Genomic DNA, 23,239 nt, shown 5'->3' on the forward strand with positions numbered 1-23,239 from the left:
CATACAAATTGCCACCACATTGTGTAATTCTATACTCAACCATAACTACTTTACCTTTAGTGGAAATTTATTCCTGAAAATCAACAGGACAATGGTGAACTTTTTATCAACTCTTATTCCTTAAACCCTTCATTATTTTAGATTTATTAACATATTCATCATCTGAATCCATGGAAAATAATATCTCATAAAATTCCATTAAAATCTCAGCAACTTCCACCTCATCATCATCCTTAGATTTGATCTATATTCAAAAAAGCTCACCCAAGGACTTTGGTCTTAATTTTGATCTGCACATCTGGCGAGAACTATGGGCAAGAAACAAGCTTACTTTGGCCACCTCTTACAAAGAGAACCTCTACAAAATGTTTTATAGATGGCATCTCCCACCCACAAGATTGGCTAAAATGTGTACCAATGTCTCCCCTAAATGTTGGAAATGTAATCTGACAAGTGGAACATACTATCCTATGTGGTGGGAATGCACACGAGCTCATAAAGTATGGTTGGAAGAAATATTAGAGCGAGTGGTAGAACCAAAACCAGAACTCTATTAGGTTTAACTACACAAAAGCATGACAAAGGCGTACTTTATTTAATGTTACACATTTTAACGGCTTCCAGACTGGTTTTTGCTCAAAACTGGAGGAATAAGGGAACTCCAACAGAAGAAGAGATCCTGCATAAAATTTTATCATGTGCTGAGATGGACAGGCTTACAATGATTATGAAAGACAAGACAGAACACGAATATTTCGAAATCTGGGACAAATTTTACCGTTGGTATGAATTAAGGAGAACTGCTCGGACTTCAAGTTAATTTTAGAATTAAAAGATATATATAACTGTACATATAATTATATATATAATTGTATTGTATAGAGCACAGGTCGGCAACCTACGGCTCCGGAGCCGCATGCGGCTCTTTGAGCCTTCCCCTGCGGCTCCCAGCCTCCTCTGCCTTTGCAGAGAGAGACAGAGACAGAGAGAGGAATTGCGCTTCCCTGCTTCTCTCTCTCTGTGTTTGTGTGTTTTGTGTTTTTGTGTGTGTGTGTATGTAAAAGAGAGTGGACTCACAGTGTTTTCCAAGGAGCTGAAAAGCTTACTGGGCAGAGCTCCTCCCTTTGCTGCGTCTCTGCAGGAAGCAAGAAGGGCAGGAGAGAGCTAGCTAGCCTAGCTAGGCTGACTCAGGAATTCCGGGAGTTGAAGTCCATGAGTCATAAAAGAGACGAGGTTGTCTACCCCTTATCTTGTTGGACAACAGCTTGAAGCTTGTCAGGTGAGCAGCAGATAGGAGAGGGGGGGGGAGAAAGAGAGAGAGAGAAAGAGAGGGGGAGAGAGAGAGAGAGGAAAGAGAGAGAGAAAGAAAGAGAGCGGGGGAAGAGTGGCAGGCAGACCAAGGGCAGATAGAGAGGGAGGGAGGGAGAGAGACAGAGAGAGAGAGAGAGAGACCCTTTTGACATCTAAAATGAAGATAACACTGCATATATCCTTTTTTACCTGTGTGTGTATGTATGTGTGTGTGTGTGTGTGTGTATATATATATATATATATACATACATACATACATACATATACATACACACACACACACATACATACACACACAAACACACACACACCTATAATAAAGGTAAAAAAGGATATATGCAGTGTTATCTTCATTTTAGATATCAAAACGGTTTTGCGACTCCCAGTGTTTTGTTTTTGGTGGGAAACGGGTCCAAGTGGCTCTTTAAGTGTTTTGGGTTGCCTACCCGAGTATAGAAGGATGAGGCTTATACAGAGGTTAAGAATGATGTATTAAGTTTTTGTACCATGAGAAACAAACTGTTAGGAAAATTCATTCTGGAATGTCATGTTTGTCCATTTTTGTTTTAATTGTATTATGAATAAAAAATTTTAAAAAAGCTCACCATAAAACTATTCTATGGATGTATAAGACTGCTTCAGAAAAGTCAGCAGCACAATTGAGACTCCTGAACTCGCATACATCAGATTTCAACCATTCACAATCTGAACAAACAAAAGGAGTGGTTGACATATTACTATTCACTGAAGTATTTGATATGTTTCACATTAACTTGCATCTTCATAACTTACAGTATTTTCCTCTCCATTTTACCACCTCATCCCAATTTAAGTTCTACGTCAGTTTAGCTACTTCATGCATCAAGGTAAGCTCTAGGTCATGAAAATCTATATTTTAAACCTGAAAAAATGCAACCAGACTGATTTTTGATATTTATTTATTAATATTATTTATTAATAAAATTTATATGCCACCCAATATCATAGGCTAACAGTCTTCCTTCTATAATGAATTAACAATGCATCTGTTAATAGATTTATAGACCACCTTGCTTAAGTTTATTGTTGACTGATTTTGAATCTAATTAAGTTTTTCTTGCTAAATCAAAATGTGAATTGTTGGGTTTTCTGGTATGAATGAAGTTACTGTTTAGGAACTGCATTTTTCCTTTATTTTGGCAGTAAAATAAAAATATATAAAATAAGATCACTGAAAGGCTATTATAGCAGTTGAACTGATAGAACGTGCTGTACCATAATATAATATGTTTGGCTTTGCTTAGCATCATCTTCAGTGCCATCAAAAATATTTTATTCCCATGATCATCAAACTTTCAGATCTGTAAGTACTTTTGAAAAGTTGACATTCCATGGATAGTTACAAAATAGCTCCTGGAGTGTGGCACACCTATTAATTATGAATTTATTTCCTACTTATTGTTAGGAATACTCTCTGCCATTGTCTTGGAAGATTGGGGGGCAAGAAAGCAAAAGCGTGCTTATGGTGCCTACTCTTTATTCTTATTTTCAATAAATGCTTGAAGGATATGTCTGTGTTCCAAAAACATTTTGGAAATAAAATGTGTATTTTGTTGGTACAGTATACTGAAATATACTGTATTAATTAATATAAGCGACAATGAAATTCACACTCAATCATAATAATCTAACTATACAATTAAATGTAAATGTTTCCCCTGTCCGTTCATGTCCAACTCTAGGAGGTGGTACTCATCTGTTTCTTAACTGAGAGAACCAACGTTGTCCGAAGATGCTTCAGTGGCCAGCATGTCTATACACCAAAGTGCACATAACACTGTTACCTTCGCAACTAAGTGGTATCTATTTATCTACTCACATTTGCATGCTTTTGAACTGCTAGGTAAGCAGGAGCTGGGGAAGGAATGGTATATACTATACATCTATATATCTATCCATCCATCTTTTTATTAATAATGTTGATAATCTAACTAAAATTACTTATGAAATGAAGCTTATCTTAAATAAATTGAATGTTTCACTGTTTTTAAAATATGTGCTCAATATTATACAAAAATTGTTCCCAATAATGGATTAGTAACTAAAATATCTAAAACTGTATTGGACCAACTAGCAGTTCTGCATTATGAACTAATACTTTAAAAGCAAAATTTTACAGGCAGTCCTTGACTTACACCGAAAGGTGTGACCCTTTGAACTTAGGAAAGGCCCATGAAAGGTACTTATGATCCGATTTTTTTTGAAGTTATGATGGCCACCTACTTTATCATGGTCACATGATTGCACTTTGGGCACTTTATTTATTATTTATTTATTTATGAGACTTATATATCGCTTTAAGTGCAAGCACTCTCTAAGCGGTGTACACCAGTAAGCAATGTATATATATATTTACATTGCCCCCAACAATCTGGGTCCTCATTATACCTACCCTGGAAGGATGGAAGGCTGAGTCAACCTTGAGCCGGTGAGATTTGAACTGCTGACCTGCTGAACACAGTCAACTAAAGTGGCCTGCAGTACTGCACTCTAACTCTAACTGCTCACCTTTACAGCCAATGCCCCATTCACATGACCATATTTTACTTTTTTTGCCAGTTTCCAGATTTTGCTGCTTGGATATAATGGTTCATTTAATGTTTGCTTACCGGCCACAAAAAAATGTAAAGTCAGGTCTGGTCAAACGATGACCCATTTAACAACCACAATTACTTGCAAATCTAATTCCAGACTCAATTACGATAATAAATTGAGGGCTGCCTGTATTAGGACTGTTACATGGAACAAAATAACCAACTTTGGTCACAGATGCTGGAAGGCAGAAGTGGCAGTTTTTCTATTACTCATGAACCACAATCTGTTAAAGAACAGATAGTAAGTCATTCTACCCTGGTCTCTTAACTACTCTCTTCCATAGTTTACATGAAGAGTTATAATTCTTAGTGTTTTCTGCTTCTTGGAAATACAATACATTGAATGAATTGAACTTACTTCAAAAATATTCCATAATAGCCATGTGAAAAAAGTATACCCTCTTGGAGTTCTATGGTTTTATATATCAGAACATAGTGAAAATCGTCTGGTACTTAGCAGTTCTTAAAAGTAGGTAAATACAACCTCAGATGAACAACAACATATGACATATTACACCATATCATAATTTATTTTACAAAAAGAAAGCCAGACTGGAAAAGCCATGTGTGAAAAATTGAGTGCAACCTTACTGCTTCCATAGATATGAAGAAACTATGTAGCAGCCACATGTTGCTAATCAAGTGCCCTTGATCAACTGATCATCAGCAAGTGCGAGTACGCCTATAAAACCCAAAATTTTAGGAGTTTGCTGATCTCCAGCATTGTGGTTTGGGTTAATACAATGCCAAATAAGAAAGACAGCAGCAATGTTAGAGAAGCAATTGTTGCTGCTTATCAATCTGGGAAGGGTTATAAGGCCATTTCCAAGCAATTTAAAGTCCATCATTCTACAGTGAGGAAGATTATTCACAAGTGGAAAACATTCAAGACAGTTGCCAATCTTCCCAGGAGTGAATGTCCCAGCAAATACACCCCAAGATCAAACTGTGCAATGCTCAGAGAAACTGCAAAAAAAAAGTTACATCTGATTCTACAGGCCTCAGTTAGCATGTTAAATGTTGAAGTTCATGACAGTACAATTAGAAAACGACTAAACAAGTATTATTTGTTTGGAAGGGTTGCCAGGAGAAAGCCGCCTCTCTCTAAAAAGAACATGACAGCGGGGCTTAGTTTTGCAAAGCTGCATCTGAACAAATCACAAGACCTCTGGAACACTGTCCTTTGAACAGATGAGACCAATGTGGTGATATTTGACCATAATGCACAATGCCACGTTTGGAAAAAAACAAACACAACATATCAGCACAAACATCTCATACCAACTGTCAAAAACAGTGGTGGAGGGTTGATGATTTGGACTTGTTTTGCAGTCACAAGATCTGGGCACCTCATGGTTATTGAATCGACCATGAAATCCTCTGTATACCAAAGTATTCTAGAGTCAAATGTGAGGCCATCTGCCTAACAGCTAAAACTTGGCTGACATTGGGTCATGCAGCAGGACAATGATTCCAAGCATACCAGCAAATCTACAACAAAATAGCCTAAAAAGAAAAGAATCAATGTGTTGCAATGGCTCAAAGTCCAGACCTCAACCTGATTGAAATGCTGTGATGGAACCTCAAGAGAGCTATGCATAAACAAATGGCCACAAATTTCGATGAACTGTAGCAATGTTGTATAGAAGATTGGGCCAAAATTCCTCCACAAAGATGTGAGAGACATAGAGAAAAAAATTACTTCAAGTTATTGCTGCTAAAAGTGGTTCTGCAATCATGGTGCACTTAGCTTTTCACATATGCCCTCTTCATTTTGGCTTTCTTTTTGTTAAATAGATGACATGGTGTAACATGTCATGTGTGGTTGTTCACCTACTTTTAGATAAATGATTTTTACTATATCCTGATATCTAAAACTGCAAAACTCAAAGAGGGTGTATTTTCTGTTTCAAGACTACAGCATCCACTACACAAATTATGAAAACATTGATAAAGTTAACATACCAGTAAAATCTGTTTACTAATATACAAAATACTTCCATTAGTCTTCCAACTTACACATATATCAGAAACATAAATAAGGGACCATGAATTTAAAGGTAAAAAGAGAATCATATCCTTAAAAAGTTAAATATTTCAAACACATGTGTAAATGGCCACTATGAAATAGAAATTGAATAAATAAAAAACATGCAATTATGTCATGAGTGCAAAGTAGATTAATTTTCAACGATGATTCCACGGTAAGATTCTAAGAAGTCAACTTGCAGTTTGCTTCTATTGGTAAGCAGTATCTACCTCCTTACAAATATTAATTGGGAAAATGCCCATTTTCACTTTTTGTCTCTCAATTTCTATAAAGCTTTCTATAAAGTGTTTTTAATAGAAAAACATTATTACATGTATAAAATAAGGAGGAATATGAATTAAGCAGCTTAAAAGTACAATCAGACTATTTTCATTACGTAAGTTATGTTCCTGTCTAGAATAAGGGTATCAATTTTAATATGGAACTATCCTCAAATTTCAGCAATATCCTGCTCACTTAAGAATTTTGAATGTGGGTGCTCTCTAAATCAGTGCTTTTCAACCTTTTCAGATTGTACCACTTTTAGGTCATGACAATATTCAAGTACCATCAGTGCTTAGCAGGGTGTCAAAAACTTGATGGCCAAAAGAAAAAAAGGAAAAAAGTACCGGTTTTAATTTTGGTGGTGGTTCCTTTGCTGAATCACTTTCTCTTTGCACTGACAAACGAATGATGAATTTATCCATATTTATTAATATGCATCACTACCTTGGTGGTCAGGTGGCTGGTTGACCATTCTTACTCTGTTCTTCTCCTTTCTCCTCACTGCGTCCTGGGTCCTTCCACAGCCTCTGCTCCTTTACTTGATCCCTCTGCTTGTCTCACAGAAGCCTCTCCTCTTCTCTCTCTCTCTCCTCACTGCTTGTCTCACAGAAGCCTCTCTTCTCCCTCTCCCTTTCTCCTTACTGTCTACTGGGCTCTTTCCACAGCCTCTACTTCTTCATTTGATCCCTCTGCTTGTCTCACAGAAGCCTCTCTTCTATCTCTCTTTCCCCATCTTTTTTTCTCTTCCTCTCCTGCCAAAATCTCCTTTTATATCCTCTCCTCTCCCCCCCCCCCTTTCCTCCTCTTCTCTTCTGGGTGCGCCACTGTCTGGGACTCAGGGAGAGCTGCAGCATTGGTCGCTACCCGTCTCACTCCCGCATGTAGTCACCCGCTCCCCGGCTGGCCGTTGCACATATTGCTGCTCAATTGGAGCTCTGTGTGCCAATCCTGGGCCTCTGCCAAGCCCCAGCAGCTCTGCAGCTCAGCTGACTCTCACCTCAAGGCCTGTCTGCTGCTCCCTGTGATAACAGAGGCTGCCAGAAGCACCAATCAGTTGCAGCTGCATGCACCAATCCAGGACCCTCAGCAGAGCCCCAGTTCCAGCTGACTCTCCACCCGAAGACTGCGTGTGGCTGCCTACCACCCCAAAAGACCAGAAGCACTAATCAGCTGGAGCCACATGCACTGATCCTGGGCCCTCAGCAGAGCCCCAGCTGACTCTCTCCCAGGCCTGGGCGGCACTGCCATCACTTCAGTTCATCCCCCCACTACACTTGTCTAGGTCACGTACCACCTGCCAGGTGCCAAAGTACCACCAGTGGTACACGTACCACCAATTGAAAAGCCCTGCTCTAAATCATCCAATATCCTATTTGTATTTTACAATAATGCAGCAAGGCACATTCCAAGAGCATATCAGATGAGAAGGAGAAAAAAAAGGACAAAAACCAAGGATTGTTTTTATAGTAGTGAAGATGAAAGATGAAACCTTTTCTAAAATCAGCAGAGGTATCATTTTTGCCTTTGAACAGATACTCATAACTGTCTATATCAAACACAGTTCAGACAAATAGCTGTAAAAAGATACTAAATATGAATATTTAATGAATATAGGGTAGCTTACAGCAGCACATGATAGAAGTCACAGTAACCAAGCTACTTGAACATATGTATTTTAACAAATCATTTAATTTACAGTTTCAATCGGGGTTAAGGTAGAGTATAACGTATATATTACCCAGTTTATGGCCATGTGTGACAGTTAATTTCCTCCTGTTAACTTCCACTGATTTTCATACATCAACTTTAATAGTATTATAAATGCATGCAGTCTTCTAAAACGCCACTCTCAAAGGTTCTGTGTCAGTATCTGGAAGGTGACCCTTATGGGATGTGTATCCAATTTGCAGTGTTCTGTGTTTGAGCTTGCATGTTCATTATATTCATCATAGTACTGAAAATTCAAGCCATCTGAAGTGAAGTTAGAATCAAACAATAAAATTCTAAAAGCAAAATCATGTATATTCCATGCTAAAATACTCTCATTTATTATATAACCATGTGGAATTTCCTTTAGGAATTCAACAATATCATATTTTATGTAATATAATTTTGAAACAAAAACACTTTCAAGTATGTTATCTGTATTTGTTTTTTTTGGAAAATACCTTAGACATACTTGATAATTAGAAGCTCTCAAAAGGTGGATTTAAACAAAGCTGATTGAAGTTTAATAATTCCTATCCATTTTTAATGGATTTTTATGTGTTGCAGCTAAATTATTTTAATTTCCGTTTTTAACACTATATATAAATGGAAGCAAGACTATAAAGACAAATGAAGTTTTATGAGCAGGTCTTTCTTAGAGATGATCAAATAGAAAAGGCCAATTCACAGTTATAATTTCTGTGTGTTATAAGCAGTATTTATCCATTTCAAACTGTATTAATAAAAATAAACGTAACAGTTCACAACATTCCAACTAGATTTTTTGGGACTTAAGAGTGTTATAGATCAATAATTGCTAGAAAAATATTCAGAAACGTATGTAAAGTTTAGACCAACAAAAAATAATTATCATAATCTAACAAAGAGAAAGTCAGCAGTAAGTAATAGAACTTGTATCTTTCCACCATTTTTTCACCTCACAATTACTGACAAGACTTGTGTACATATTTCTGCACCTGCATTTATAAAAGCAGATAAAATATTTAATGTGTGATTTACCATTTATTTTACCAGCATGGAGTACAGGATGAATATATCAAAGTAGTCAAGCAGTTATATATCAATGGTACCCCTGCAAAAATAGTATCCAGGTATCTGCTAATTAAAAAGAAATGGATTTGCAATTGTGAAGAAATACAACTTGATCTACCACAAAATACAAAGGGCTGCAAAAAATGTCTAATTCCAATAAGGTGTATAAGTTATTAAATAATGATCTCATTTAAAATATAAATGAAGCCATAAGTCTTTCTCACATGCAATATTATTCATTATTAAAGAAATATGTAAAAAGGCCATTGGTTTGCTTTGTTAATCATTGTAGAAAATGCCAATTCTCTGGCTCTGCTAGTTTAGCACTTAATGGTATTGAATTGAATTGTTACAAGTGATTTTAAATACTGTTAATTCCAATTCCCCACTGATAAAGAATGAGACTCTGAATGTGGCAGTCTTCACTAAAGGGCAAGAAGCACAGTCTCTTGTACAATTATCCAGAGGAGCAGCAACCTCCACTACTCTGAGCTGCTGGCTCATCATCAATTATTTGTACTCCCCGCCTTGCAACTCCTGATTGACTAGAACCATTGCCTCGTGCTCTCTCATCAACTTGCACAGTTTCTATCATTCCTACAATACAAAAATATTGTATTAGAGAATTTCTAATCATTGAACAAAAAAGCAAATTGTATTTATACAAATGTAACATATGCAAGTTTTGTAAAAAAATTATTTAAATACACATACTACTTATAAGTTAATTTACAATCAGAACCTAATTTAAATACCCAATATTATCTGAAACCTATGTGTATTACTAACAACTAAAATTAGAGGCAAATTGTCTCCAAAGAATCAAATACGATAGCAAAGATAATTATCCAAATCAATTTGAATATGTCACAGTTACAGAGAGGTTATCACTTTTCAGATTGTAATCATTCTATTTCAGTTATTACCATCCCAGATTATTCTACAGCAGCCCATTAGCTGACAGGTACTACCATTTTTCTGTATTTTTGAACTCTGATGCGGCTAATAAATTGCATGCACGGTATTAGTAATAAGCAATAGTCTTCAATTTCCCTGGCACATCTTCCTATATGGTTACTGTAAAATAAGAACGAACAACTGCAGGACCTATGATTATGACTTCAATTCAGGAATCTGAAAGCAGATCAGAAGGAAATCCTTTTCCTTCTAGTCCATAAACTGTATTATAATTTAAATATCAGCATTGCCAGTATCTCATCCTTGCCATTCTTTTGAAATGCTTTTTGTTACAAAGGCTACCTGTCAGTTATAACACTTTTAAGATGTGAATTTATATGCACATTCATCCAATTATTTAACAAGATTTAACTTCTGTAGAACTGTATTTTGAAGCCCCACATTACTTATCATATGTATTTTTTTTCTGTCTTATTTTTATATATCAGGCATTAAGTTTAACCTTTCAGTAGAAATAAGCAGAAATTGGATCACCTTCTTCTCGTATGGAATTAAGAGGCTATATCTTAAAGAATATCACACTTGCCAAGCACCAATTTAGCAAGTTAGGCTTATATTATTTGTTCATCTTTTAGCAGACCTGCGATTCCTGCCTCTCTCTATATTATCCAACACATGTTCCAGGATGGATCTAGCAGCCAGGAATCAAAGTACATACTACTGGAAGCATGGCTTCATGCTACAAATTATGAGCTTTAATAAGCAGTGCCATTTCTGATCTACAATTGTCTTTCTCACAATTACTGCTCAATCTACTATCCTCCTCATCCTGTATTATTGCAGAAAACAAAGACAAAAATAGGAAAATTATGCCACTGGGATAAGATCATTAATCTTATAAATATAATCTTGAACAGGAACAGACATTGGAATACCTCCAACTACTGATAAGCCCCTAAGTACCTACCTTAGTAGCTACCAAACGTACTGCCCTAACTGACTTAAATACAGGAGCAGAAATAGTAAACAAAATGATGACAGGTTGCAAAACAAAATACTAAAGTGTTCCCCTGAAAGCCCTACCCCGAAAATAAGCCCTAGCTTGATTGGGGGGCTAATATAAGCCCTACCCCCAAAATAAGCCCTAGTTTTTGGGTGAGGCATATGCCAAAAAATCAAGCTGGGGGGTGGAGGGGGGTGGAGCTGCCCCACATGCCCTGCACCCGCTTACCATTGCAGCCAGGCCTCCCATGAATTGACACTTGCCTCTCTTTGCCGGCCCACTTCTCCTGCGGCTCCCCCCAGCCTGTATTTTGCCATCAGAGGCTTTCCGGAAAGGCCTCTACAGCCGAGAACAGAACTAGATTCAATCCATAGCTCGGTTCTCAGCTGCAGAGGCCTTTCCGGAAGGCCTCTGATGGCGAAATGCAGGCCAAAAGGCGCCGCGCACATCAATCCAGAGCTCCATTCTCAGCTCGAGGCATTTCCTTCGGCTGCAGAAGAAATGGGCTGCCTAGCTGGTACCGCCATCGCGAAATGAGACCATGGAAAAGACACCCCCCAGAAATAAGACCCGGTGCCTCTTTTGGAGGCAAAAAAAATATAAGACGGTCTTATTTTCAGGGAAACACAGTAGCTCCCTCTATACATTGTTCTGGTCTAAAAAACTTAGCTACATTATTTTATAATTCTGTATGAAATTCTTAGTAAGTCAAAATAGCATTACCAATGATATTAGTATACAGTACCTCCAAAATCTTAACAATGCACATGCATTTTGCTGAAGATAGAAATATTCAACAAGGAACTAGTTATGTAAGTGGTTCTCAACCTGTGGGTCGGGACCCCATTTGGGGTCAAACGACCATTTCACGGGGGTCGCCAAACGCAGTCCGCCATTTTTCCCCCCCTTTTCCTTAGCTGTGCTACTCCCTTTTATTCTATTGGCTTTTGAAAGTCAATAGAATAGACTCTCTTGAATAGAGTCTAATTCTATTGGCTTTCAAAAGTCCCATTCTGCAAACGGTGCTGCACCAGTTGAGTAGTCCTCGACTTACGACCGGTTGAGTAGTCTTCGACTTATGACCGGTTGGGGGTCACGGCATTCAAAAGGTTGAGAACTGCTATGTCCTTAAAATATTTTGTGTGCGTGTGTGTGTGTATTTTAAGTTAAATAGTTTATAAATGTTGTAGCTCAATTTTAAATAGTAATAACATTTTAACATTCAATGACATCCGACTATATGAAAATATTCAGAGCTGCATAATAACCACTGTGTGATGTCAGAATACTAATGTGGACAGGAGATTCTGCACTATTGTGCTTAACTAAAATTACATAATTTTAATATGAAAAACTTCTATATCACATGGTCATGTGATAATTTGATATCTTATTGGGATAATGTATAGGTAGGGAAAAATTTTAGATGTTAAAGGTAAGTGTGATGTTGAATTATATACCAAGGCTTTGGAATTTGATTAATGATCAGGAATTATGGTTATATCAAGAATGGGAAATGGCTAAAAGTATCTTATTGGCAAACTGGACATGTGGTATTATTCCAAATGTTAAGGAATGGTTGTCAGAAATGTGTGATCTGTCTGTTTGGAAAAGGCAATATTTTTTACTAACCAAAGGATGTAACAATATGTGTTTACTATGGCAGAGAGTTTGTGATATTTTATGATAATGTTTTGTAGTGTATTTACAATAGTGCATTTATTAGTAATGAGTGACTATTGTTAAGTATAAAATATAAGGTTTTTTTTTCTTTTCATTCTTAGTTTGGATGTTGTTTCTTTCCTATTTTTTCTCTTTGAGTTTTGGTTTCTATTCATTTTTTTCCTTAAGTTTAAAGATTGTTTTGTTAATTGTTTATGTTAAGAATGTTAAATAAAAAATTATAAATTCATAATGCAAATTGTCTTACATAGCTTAAATCTAGCGCAAATGAAACTGGCTATAAAACAATAGCTCATCATTGAGGAGGCATTAGCTTTCATAACAGAAACATCAACCCATATGTTAGACAAACCTACGTTTACACAGATCAAGAAAGAGTTCTTCTATTCCTTTGTTCTGTTTGGCAGATGTGTGATAGTGTTTTGCTCCCACTGATTCTGCATATCTGCAAGAAAAAACTTATCTTATGACTGAAAATTGCATGCATTTTTTGTTATAAGCAAATTATACAGACCATGTAAATTTGAATACATTTAACGCACAGAAAAAATATCCCATTGCCTTTTCCTCCCTGTAATATTGTGACTGAATCATAGTTACATCTGGTCATTGATCGTAATAAAATATTTGGATCTTTAAAATTAGCTAGGAAAATAACATTAAGTGACAGCAGAACTGAGGCAGAAAAGGTAGATTTTAAGTTACACTAATTGCATAGAATGTTTTAATACTTCCTAATTTAAATGTGTATACAGGCAGCCCTAATTTAGCAAACTTAATTGGGACTGGCAACTCATTGTTAAGCAAAGCAGTCACTAAGTGAAAAATCATATGATCATGATTGGCCTTACAAGTTTACTTCACTTTCCTCTCCTTTGCTTTACAGTGTCAGAAGGAGGAAGAGAAGGATAATGATGTTGATGATGTTATCCATTCAGTTATGTCCAAATCTTGGCAATTCTATGAGCCAGGTCTCCCTACATCTGCCAATCTTGCACTACTTTGAATTGTTCTATGCTCTGACTCTGTCAGCTTTGATGGTGTCCAGCCATCCTGTTCTTTGGATTGACTTCCTTTTTACTGCTAACTGTTCCTAACATAAGTGAATTTCCCCACATGACATGGCCAAAATAAACGAGATGCATCTATTGTCCGAAGGATACAAGCACAAACAGCCAGATAAGGCCGAACAGTAGGGAAGATTTCCAGAACTCAACTCATGAAGAACCTGGAGAAAAGGACAATTCTTATAGCCTTTTCACCCACTCTGGGATCCTTTTAAATAGTCACTCCAGCGCTGGGGTAATTAGCAGAACTGATGCTTGTATTTATATTCTTTGGTGAGGAAGGGACTATAAGACAGTCAGCAGGCACTCAATGGGGAATATTCAGTGAAAGAAATGTGCTTTCAGGCACGGGGCAACAGGTTACTGACTGTGTATGATACACATGTGAAAGAGATTGTTGCAACTGCAATCGGTTGCTGTCCAAGCAGTTGCTAAATGAAGATTACCTGTATGCTCTATATAAGTGATGGCATCTTTAATGTAGTATTGAAATTAACAGTCAAAAACTTACGATTCTGCTTCTTGAATAGACACATGTCTTTCCTTCTCCAAATCTATCTTGTTACCTGTCAAGAATTCAGATTTCCTTAATATCCAAAATAAATCAGAAAGATACAATCTATTCAACATCAACAATATCTTTCTAACTGGCTTCTAGTCTTCATTGTTTCTAGGCATGAGCAGCATTTACTTTTCTACATCTACATGCATTAAGGTATCCAGAATTAATGATCAAAGTCAACTTCACATTGTCAAGACTATGAATTAAGCAGCAAGAATACAGAACAACATGCTCAGACATTTTTTGTAATTCTTTACCATGAAAATATTAAAGCGCATGATAGAATCCTGGTCCATCCTGAAATCTTTGGCTAATCTCTAAAAAACATGTTTACTTGTGTAATTACATAGGAAGCTGTGGTTATTTCAAACAGATAAGTTGCAGCTAAACTTAATTTGAGATCCCAAAGCACTTCCCAAAATGGCAAGTAATTTGTATAGTTCTGATCTTGTTTCTAAAGCAGTTTTATACTAATTTGTTCAAAAAGACTATCTTGTCTAGAACTACATGGGCTCTAATAAGAATTAAAACACATTCAGAAATTTCTCAAGAAAACTTTCTCACATTCTTGCTACTGGCCTTCTGCTTTCTATTTTTTCCTTCTTTTTCCTTTTACAATCCTCAAATATTATTTTTCTTACTGAAGCCAACCAGTACCAAAATTAAAAGGGTTTTAAAAAAGCAATTATAGATTTTATGCAATTACCTAAATGCAAAATTTCTCTAAAATTGAACAAGATTTCTTAGTCATTTAATACGATGTAAAAACCCAAATCTTACCAACTATGCATAGGCAAATTTCATTTCCCAACATTTTTCTTAATTCCTTTACCCAGTTTTTTACCTATGAAAGTGACAAGAAAATTTATTTCAATATTATAATTTTTAAGTTTTTAAAAAAGTTATTTTAAAATTTTCTAGTAAGAAATCCCAGTCTCTTTTCATTGTCTTCACAGAAAGTACAATCCTATAACTGCTTTCTTGAAAGTAAATACTACTGAATTTAATTTAATGGAACTTACTTCTGGATTGTACATTTAAAAAATGCTTTTAGATCAATTTATCGACACATAGGCCTACTTTATTTACAAAATGGGATTTCCTTTGCACCTTTTCTCCAATGCAACTGTTATGTGTCTGATTAATGAAACACTTCAAAGAACTTTCAGGCATTTTTTAACCTAAAAAGCCTTTATTAGTGTTACGGAGTGTCAGCACGGCATGGAGAATGCCAAGATCTGAATTTCCCTTCCTTTGCACATATCATTCCAGGCATTTCCCCTCCCCTATTCTGGGGTCATGATTCACATCTTCCAATTAACCTGGAGGGCAAAGATTCACTTCTGTTTCCTTCCGCAACCTTTTCTCTCCTCTCCCCTTCTCCTCTGAATTAACTCTAAAAGCACTAGACAGTTCTGCATATTTTGTCAAAGCAAGAATATTCAATATTAGCAGCATTGACATCCGGTCCCCCTTACAAAAAGGATAGCTCCTGTATGTGAATAAGAGCATGTCAGGAATTATTTCTTGGTTTGTTGGGGTGTTTCGCATGAAACCTTTTGACGAGTCTGTTAGCTTTCACCTCACTGGATTTCACCCACGTGGCTTCAGACAACGGGTATCCCTTCCATTGTACTAGGTACTGCAATTTCCCTTTAAAAATTCTAGAGTCAAGAATACGTTTCATTTCATAGTGGGTCTGTCCTACAACTATGAGGAGCCCGGGTGCCTTCTTAGGGGGAGGTCTTAAAGTGGAGCCCCGATAAGGTTTCAACAAGCTTCAATGGATTCAGGTGGGGGAGAATTCTTATAGCGGACAAGCTGAACGTCTAGCTTCACTGCTGCCTGGTACCATTCTTGCAGCTGATCAGATACGGCTCGATAGATGCAGGCCTGAGAGAGGTGATCGTCTAATCCCTCAATGAAATGATGGATTAGGGATTGTTCACGCCACCCCTCTATTCGACCTGCTATCTTGCGAAATTCCCGCACGTATTCCAGGGCAGGCCTGCTGGCTTGTTTAATTTTGTGGATCTGTTCTCTTGCTTTAAGACCAATAGATGGGTCCTCAAATCTTTCTCTCAGCCCTAGGAGGAAGAGGTGGGGGTCCTCCAATTCGGGGGCTTACTCATTATATAAATTGTTCAGCCATTCGGATGCTTCTCCCTCTAGGCTGGACACAATCACATCGACCATGGCCCCCAGGTCCGGGTAAAGATAGGCACAGCAATTCAAATGAGAATGCACTTGGTTGAGGGAAAAAACCAGCTTCTCTGGGTCTCCATCGAAGGTTGCTCTGAAAAGTGGTGCAATTATAGGCTGTTGGGGCCCCCACGGTGGCTGTTGCTGCTGGCCCCATCCTGGCTGCAGATTTCTGCACAGGGGTTGCACGTTTGGGGGCTGTGGCCAATCTCCTCGCTGCTGGCCCCATCCTGGCTGCAGATTTATGCCTAGGGGTTGCCCGTTTGGGGGCTGTGGCCAGTCTCATCGCTATGGTCATTCTCCCACCAGCTGCTGATCTCCTGGCATCTGTACCACCCCAAGCCGTTGCAAGGCCTCTATTAGCTGTGGCAAATTCAGAGGTCGCGGACCATCCACCTGCTGGGGAACCCAATCTCCCCATTGCTGCAGAGGCCTTAGACTGGGATTCCCTCTCTCTTCAGGGCTGGAGTTCCTGGCAGAGACATCTGCAATGTAAGAGCTGTAGGCTTCTCTCTGCAGGAATTGATTTCTGCTTTTCACCTCTGGGTTTTGAAATCTTTCCAGTGACTCACCCAAACCTTGAGTGACAGGCGATTCGTTAGCTGTCCACCATTGTGCTTTTGAAGTCTCTGCTTCCAGCTGGGAGATCTGCCAGAGTTCTCTCTCCCCCAGCTTGCCGGCTGTCGCTCCCCCCTCCCCCCCGGGAAGCTGTTGCAGCTATGGGGCTGGCCTCAGGCAATCTTTCTTTCTCCATAATGAGATCTTCCCCGAATCTCTGTCAGCGAATCTCTGTCAGCGTATTCCCTATTTGTTTGTTTTAGGAACAGTTAGGGTTGAAAGGTTTGAAGATCTTGGCATGACGTCATGTGTCTGATTAATGAAACACTTCAAAGAACTTTCAGGCATTTTTTAACCTAAAAAGCCTTTATTAGTGTTACGAAGTGTCAGCACGGCATGGAGAATGCCAAGATCTGAATTTCCCTTCCTTTGCACATAACATTCCAGGCATTTCCCCTCCCCTATTTTGGGGTCATGATTCACATCTTCCAATTAACCTGGAGGGCAAAGATTCACTTCCGTTCCCTTCCGCAACCTTTTCTCTCCTCTCCCCTTCTCCTCTGAATTAACTCTAAAAGTATCAGACAGTTCTACATATTTTGCAAAGCAAGAATATTCAATATTAGCAGCGTTGACAGCAACCTTCAGCACTGCATTCAGAATCATGCAGTGAAATCCAGGAGCACTATTTCACTAGTTAATGCTATTCCTTCAGGGTATAAGCCCATTTAGATACCACTGTTTATTCAACCCAAGCCCACAGTATAATAAGATAAGTTTATCTACCAAGTTATTTCTAAAGTATAAGAGTGAAATTTAATTTGGAAAAAAAATGTACTTGCTGTGTGCTTATTTGTTACAGGGAAATGGTATAGTTACCTTTTGAAAAGAATCTTCATCTGTTATATCATAAACTAAAATAGCTCCATTAGAGTCTCTGTAATAAATAGGACCTAGTGCATGAAACCTTTCTTGTCCAGCTGTGTCCTGCATGATACAAAAATACTGATCTCATTTAATCTATTCAAAGTAAATTATTTTGCTAAGTAAAGTTTGATATTTAAATGCAGTATCATAGCAACATGATTATACCACTTACCCATATTGCAAGGTTTACTCTCTTTCCTCCAATATTTAGCTTCTTGGTTAGAAAAGATGCCTGCAAGTGGAAAAACACCCATAAAATTAATACCCAGATTTCACCAATTCATACAAATAATATATTTCAATGAGTTTTGTAAATATAAAAACAAAACAAGTACCTGAGATCCTTTTAACTAACATGAAAATAGGACTAATATATGTTTTGCAAGAATAAAAAAATAGATTTGAATGGTGTTAAACTAGTTACTTATATTTTCCTCTTAACTGATAAGATTTATCAATTCCTTCAATTTATTTCAATATTATAGTTTTGACTAATGACTTTTTATTTTTCTTCACTTTGCACAATGTTATTTACATAAAAGGCCATTGTTGAAATGAAGGTCTGGGGTGAACAATATTAATAAGTAGGCAATTAAATTTTCTGTTTTTTGAAAAAGTATTGATTAGTTCAGAGAATAACGGAAGAGTTATTGTTGTCTGTGATGCATGTAATGGTGTTGCAAACTCTATTTTGTATTTATTTTAGATAACGGAAAAGAAATAAAGGCTAGTGAATAAAATCTTTCTTTCAGTGAAGAACAGGATAGTGCTGCATATTGGACTCAAACTCCAAAAGATGCCTTGAAGTATGAAGGAAACAAGTAAAACACTACCTGCAGCATCTTAAAGCATCTCACCCTTTTCTAATATTGCACAATTGCCTTCAAGCTCCGAGTCTCACAAAAAGATGCAGTTGCTTTAAGGCAGGGGTATCAAACTCAATTTCATTGAGGGCCGCATCAGCATTGTGGTTGCCCTCGGGGGGCCGGGTGGGTGTGGCCTACTGGGTGGGCATGGATGGAGTGGGTATGGCCTACTGGGTGGGCATGGCCAGCTCTACATCGTTCGTGTCAAGGGTGCCTGTGGGGCCTGGGCAGGAGTGGGACAGATCTGAGGATCTCTGGCAGAAGGGGGTGGGACTGGGGCAAGCACCAAGGCATGGTCCATTTTTTCATTCCTCACAAAGGGTGATACCTCCCCAGCATGCACCCAAGGGGCGGGGCCGACACAGCAGAGGATGGCTCCTCACTGTTTCTAGATGGCCTTGTGGAGCTAAGACTGGATGCGTTTCAGCATGGATGGCCACCACAAAATTGTTCATTGGCTCCCGGCCAGCCTGGGCCAGGGCCAAGGCAGCGGGGACTGTTCCCTCACTGTTTCCAGGATGGCTTCGCGGGCCACATGAAACCACTTCGCGGGCTGCATCCGGCCCCCGGGCCTTGTGTTTGACATGTCTGCTTTAAGGTGTTGCTGTTTCTATTTGCAATAATATTTTGGAGATCATATCTAAAGTTCTGCACATCATAAATGGGCAGATGCTTCTTTATATTTTTATTCCCACTGTAAACTCAACCATATTATTTTTGGTTCTTTTATTGTTACATTGTGTTTTAACTGGTTTGATATACTACCTTGAGTCAGCTGATGATCGAAGTAAATTTTTATATTCAGCAAAATATATAGTTTCACACATTAATGTATACAAAATACATGTTTATGCAGTAATAAAGCAAACTTTGAATAAACTATTAATATTTTAGAACTGGAAAATGTTTCATTAGTTTAACATTCTGAACCAGATTTTGTAAGATATAAAAACTGGCTGCCTAATTAAATCCAATTTAATCAGACAATAGCTTGATTTGGGACAAAGTATTAAGATAAGGTTCATATTATTTCAGAAAGAAGCATGAATGAAGCTATTTCCTCAACGATGAGACCCCACTGCCTTTCCCAACACTGATGTCAAACCAACAATAAAATGAATGGCAGATAACAGACATGTAACACTGTAAGTTAATGACTGTTTGAAAAACATTTAATTATGAGATCTACCAACCTCCTGTTCTCTTTTCTTACTTTAACACCAGAAGACAAATGCTTGCAACCCAGCATTGGCCTGAGGCATTTAAATGAATAAAGATGTACTTTTTATCTGTCTTCAGTTTATAATAAAGCAACTCAGAGAAATCTGTTGTAATATGTTCTAGATGGATGGCACTTCAAAGAATGTAAAATAACATGTTAAATCTAAGAAATGAACTTTGTTTCAATCACCAATACATTGAATCTTATCAAAGTGGTCCTTTCATTTATTTACTCTCAATTTATATTAAGCATATTATAGGTAGTCCTCAGTTGATAATCACAAATGAGCCCCAAATTTCTATTGCTAAATGAAACAGTTAGGTGAATTTTGCCCTATTTTACAACCTTTCTTGCCAGTTGTTAAGTGAATCACTACAGTTGTTAAGTTAGTAACACTGCTGTTAGGTGAATCTGGCTTCCCCATTGACTTTGCTTGTCAGAAAGTCACAAAAGCTGATCACAACATCATGAACATGAACCAGTTGTCAAACATCTGAATTTTAATCATGTGACCATAGGGATGCTGCAAGAGTTATAAGTGTGAAAAACAGTCATTTGTACAGTGCCATTGTAACTTCAAACAGTCACTAAATGAACTGTTGTAAGTTGAACACTATCTGCATAACAAATTTCATAGCAGGTTAATGAATCACTGTATGAAACAAGTTAGATTTACAGAATTGTAGGAAACTGCATTTCAGATTATATTGCAGTGGTTTTTTTAAAAAAAACAATAGAATTGACTGCTTTAAGACATAACTTGTCTTATAGGAGTGTTACAATAAAACTGGTATGAAATGGAAACAAAGAATTATGTAAGTCTCCTGGGGCTTCTTTGAGAAAGAGCAGGATGTTAAAGAGTTGAATAACAACAAATGTAATCTTTAGAGGAAGTTACAAATAGCAATTGTGAACTGACACTTAATTTTGAAAAAAGTCCTTAACTATCATATCCAGCATGGATTGCCTTCCAGTACCTAATTCTTAGCTGCAGACTGCTAGTTTGCAATGCTTCCCATTATAGTGGTCATTTGCAAGAGAGAACAATCTTAACATCCAAGTGCACAAATTTTTTATTCACTGAACTAATAGTGATAAAAGGGAAATCCCAAGAATCTACCTAACAAGTCTAGCAGATTTGTCTAAACCTTGTATTAAAAAAGTACTGATATTCTATATATACTAGTAAGAAAATAAACTTGTGATTTATCAATGAACAGTATAATGGGAATAATGTTTTTCTGTATTGTAGCCGAAAATAATTGCTTGGCTTGCAAAGATGGAATATATTCTCTCTTGCATGTTTGTTTTACAAAGCAAAAAGATCAGCAATGCTGTACTGTATTGCAATTCATAAACTCAGTATAATTATCCTTAATGCCATCTTAAACAGACATTTAGACAGAACACAGAATTTTGGTATGGAAGTAGTCTATTACTTTGAAGAATCACATGGACCCTAATAGATGAAAGTGGAAGTTAATCTTAATCAAGTTTACTTATGGAAGTGATAAGTAATAACTAAGCTTCCTTTAAACCAGGGGTGTCAAACTGCCAGCCTGCTGGCTGGTTTCATCATACTGGAGCCACGCCCACTCCATTGCCGGCAATGGCGAAAAAGCTCCGATATGTTGCACGACGTCACGTGATGTCGCGAGTTTGACATGTCTGCTTTAAACAGTGGTCTTATTTGTATCCTTGGACAGACATCATTACAAATATATCCTTCTATAATCTGAATTATTCAGAGTCTATTTCAGCTCTGCATGTGACTGAACACTGGATTTGACAACATGTTCCATCACTATTCTCTAAAGAATATGCACAAAGCAAATGAACTGTAGCAACAAGAGTTTCAAATTACCGAACCATTCAAGATTTTACTATATATAAATCAAATATTTATTAACTAATTCGTAAAGAGGTCAGCAGAAGGTAAATGGATAAACTTTTTTTAAAAAAAGAGGGTATGAGAATTATTTTCATTCAGAATATATGATCATGTGAAATTCTTGAAAGAAAAAAATTATAATAAATCAAGATGCCTAGAGATTTCTGCAATTACCATAACATTTTATTATTTCCTGCTATTTCACTGAATACTGTATTTCTGCACAGCAAGAAGGCCACACAACCACTTCAGTTTAGTTCTATTCTCAATACCTATCATTTCTATCTTAATTACAGAATTATATAGATTCAGAAAGATCAGTTTGCAAAACTCTATGGGACAATTATTTTAATGATATTGTCCTTCTCAAGTTTGGGCTTCTACAGTAGTAAAACTATTCACAGGGATATATTTATGAAACTTAATACTAGAGAGTGAAAAACAGTACATTGAGTAGGCTTCGGTTCATGCATACATTAAAATACCCAATGTGTTCAAATTCCAGAGAAATAGCAGAGCCAGTTTACTACAGCATTTCTAAACTAGAACAGATGGTACCTATTTTTTTCAGCTCTTCTACGGTACTACCTCTTTTGTGTTTCCATGTTGTCTGACACAATCATTTTTATTTATCTCCAATAAAAGGTGGATTTGATAAACATTAATGGCTACTTTTCTAAAGAGTGCGCGGTCCGGGCTGGAAACCTCGAAAAGCTTCATTCTCTCGCTGTTCAGGTTAGGTGGGAAAAAAAACAGCTCGGGGGCCCAATCTCGCCCCCTCCTCAAAAGGACTCAGTGCGATAGGAGAAACAAGCCCATCTTAAGAAGTAAGCCGAATTTCACCCCTGCCGAAGCCGGCGAGCGGCCTTCTGCTGCCTCCCGGGCCTACCTGCAGAGTGGTGATATGTTTGTCATTGAACTTGTTCTCACAGTAACGGAGTACCAGAGAAGTCTTTCCCACGCAGCCTTCCCCGAGCAGGACCACCTTGAAGGAGAAACTTCGCCCGCCAGCAGCAGCAGCGGCGACAGCGCCGCCGCCGCCGCCTCCCGCGCCAGAAGTGGCCGCTGCCGTCGCCATCCGCAGCGAAGTGACCGCCGCTCCCGCGGCCTCACATCGGCAAACCGCCGAACCCCGCTCCGCTTTGATACGGGGCGCTGAGCAGAGTCCAAGATAACCGTAAAAGGGGAGTGAGCGGGAAGAAAAAAAGGAGAGGAGGCCGCGAAAAAGATGACTGCGAGGGGGAAGCAAACCAGAGAAGGAGAGACGAAAGGGGGAGGGAGAGAGAGAGAGAGAGAGAGAGAGAGAGAGAGAGAGAGAATCC

The 23,239-nt window shown here is 37.8% G+C and overlaps 1 protein-coding gene and 1 long non-coding RNA gene across 2 annotated transcripts; one reads left to right on the forward strand and one right to left on the reverse strand.

Moving 5' to 3' along the window:
• Positions 1 to 1,800: 1,800 nt before the first annotated feature.
• Positions 1,801 to 9,272, forward strand: LOC120308427. The gene is made up of 2 exons (XR_005556847.1): positions 1,801 to 3,193; positions 6,783 to 9,272. It is a non-coding gene; the product is annotated as an uncharacterized LOC120308427 (long non-coding RNA).
• On the reverse strand, positions 7,839 to 23,217 carry RAB21 (RAB21, member RAS oncogene family). Its single transcript, XM_039344471.1, has 7 exons — positions 22,807 to 23,217; positions 18,111 to 18,170; positions 17,891 to 17,998; positions 15,032 to 15,095; positions 14,201 to 14,255; positions 12,979 to 13,067; positions 7,839 to 9,615 (listed from the first exon to the last, which is right to left on the reverse strand). Exons 1-7 carry the CDS (start codon positions 22,993 to 22,995, stop codon positions 9,476 to 9,478), a joined length of 705 nt encoding a protein of 234 aa, XP_039200405.1. The 5' UTR covers positions 22,996 to 23,217; the 3' UTR covers positions 7,839 to 9,475.
• Positions 23,218 to 23,239: the final 22 nt, after the last annotated feature.

Source organism: Crotalus tigris, unplaced genomic scaffold (genome assembly GCF_016545835.1).
Source record: "Crotalus tigris isolate CLP2741 ecotype Arizona unplaced genomic scaffold, ASM1654583v1 scf7180000017916.3911339, whole genome shotgun sequence".
NCBI classification, from domain to species: Eukaryota; Metazoa; Chordata; class Lepidosauria; order Squamata; family Viperidae; genus Crotalus; species Crotalus tigris.

Coding starts and splice junctions, on each gene's coding strand:
- RAB21 (XM_039344471.1), bottom strand. CDS start 22,995: ATGGCGACGGCAGCGGCCACTTCTGGCGCGGGAGGCGGCGGCGGCGGC. Junction 15,096..17,890: donor ATGAAGATTCTTTTCAAAAG/GTAACTATACCA, acceptor TCACTTTCATAG/GTAAAAAACTGGGTAAAGGA. Junction 14,256..15,031: donor AATTTGCCTATGCATAGTTG/GTAAGATTTGGG, acceptor AATTCTTGACAG/GTAACAAGATAGATTTGGAG.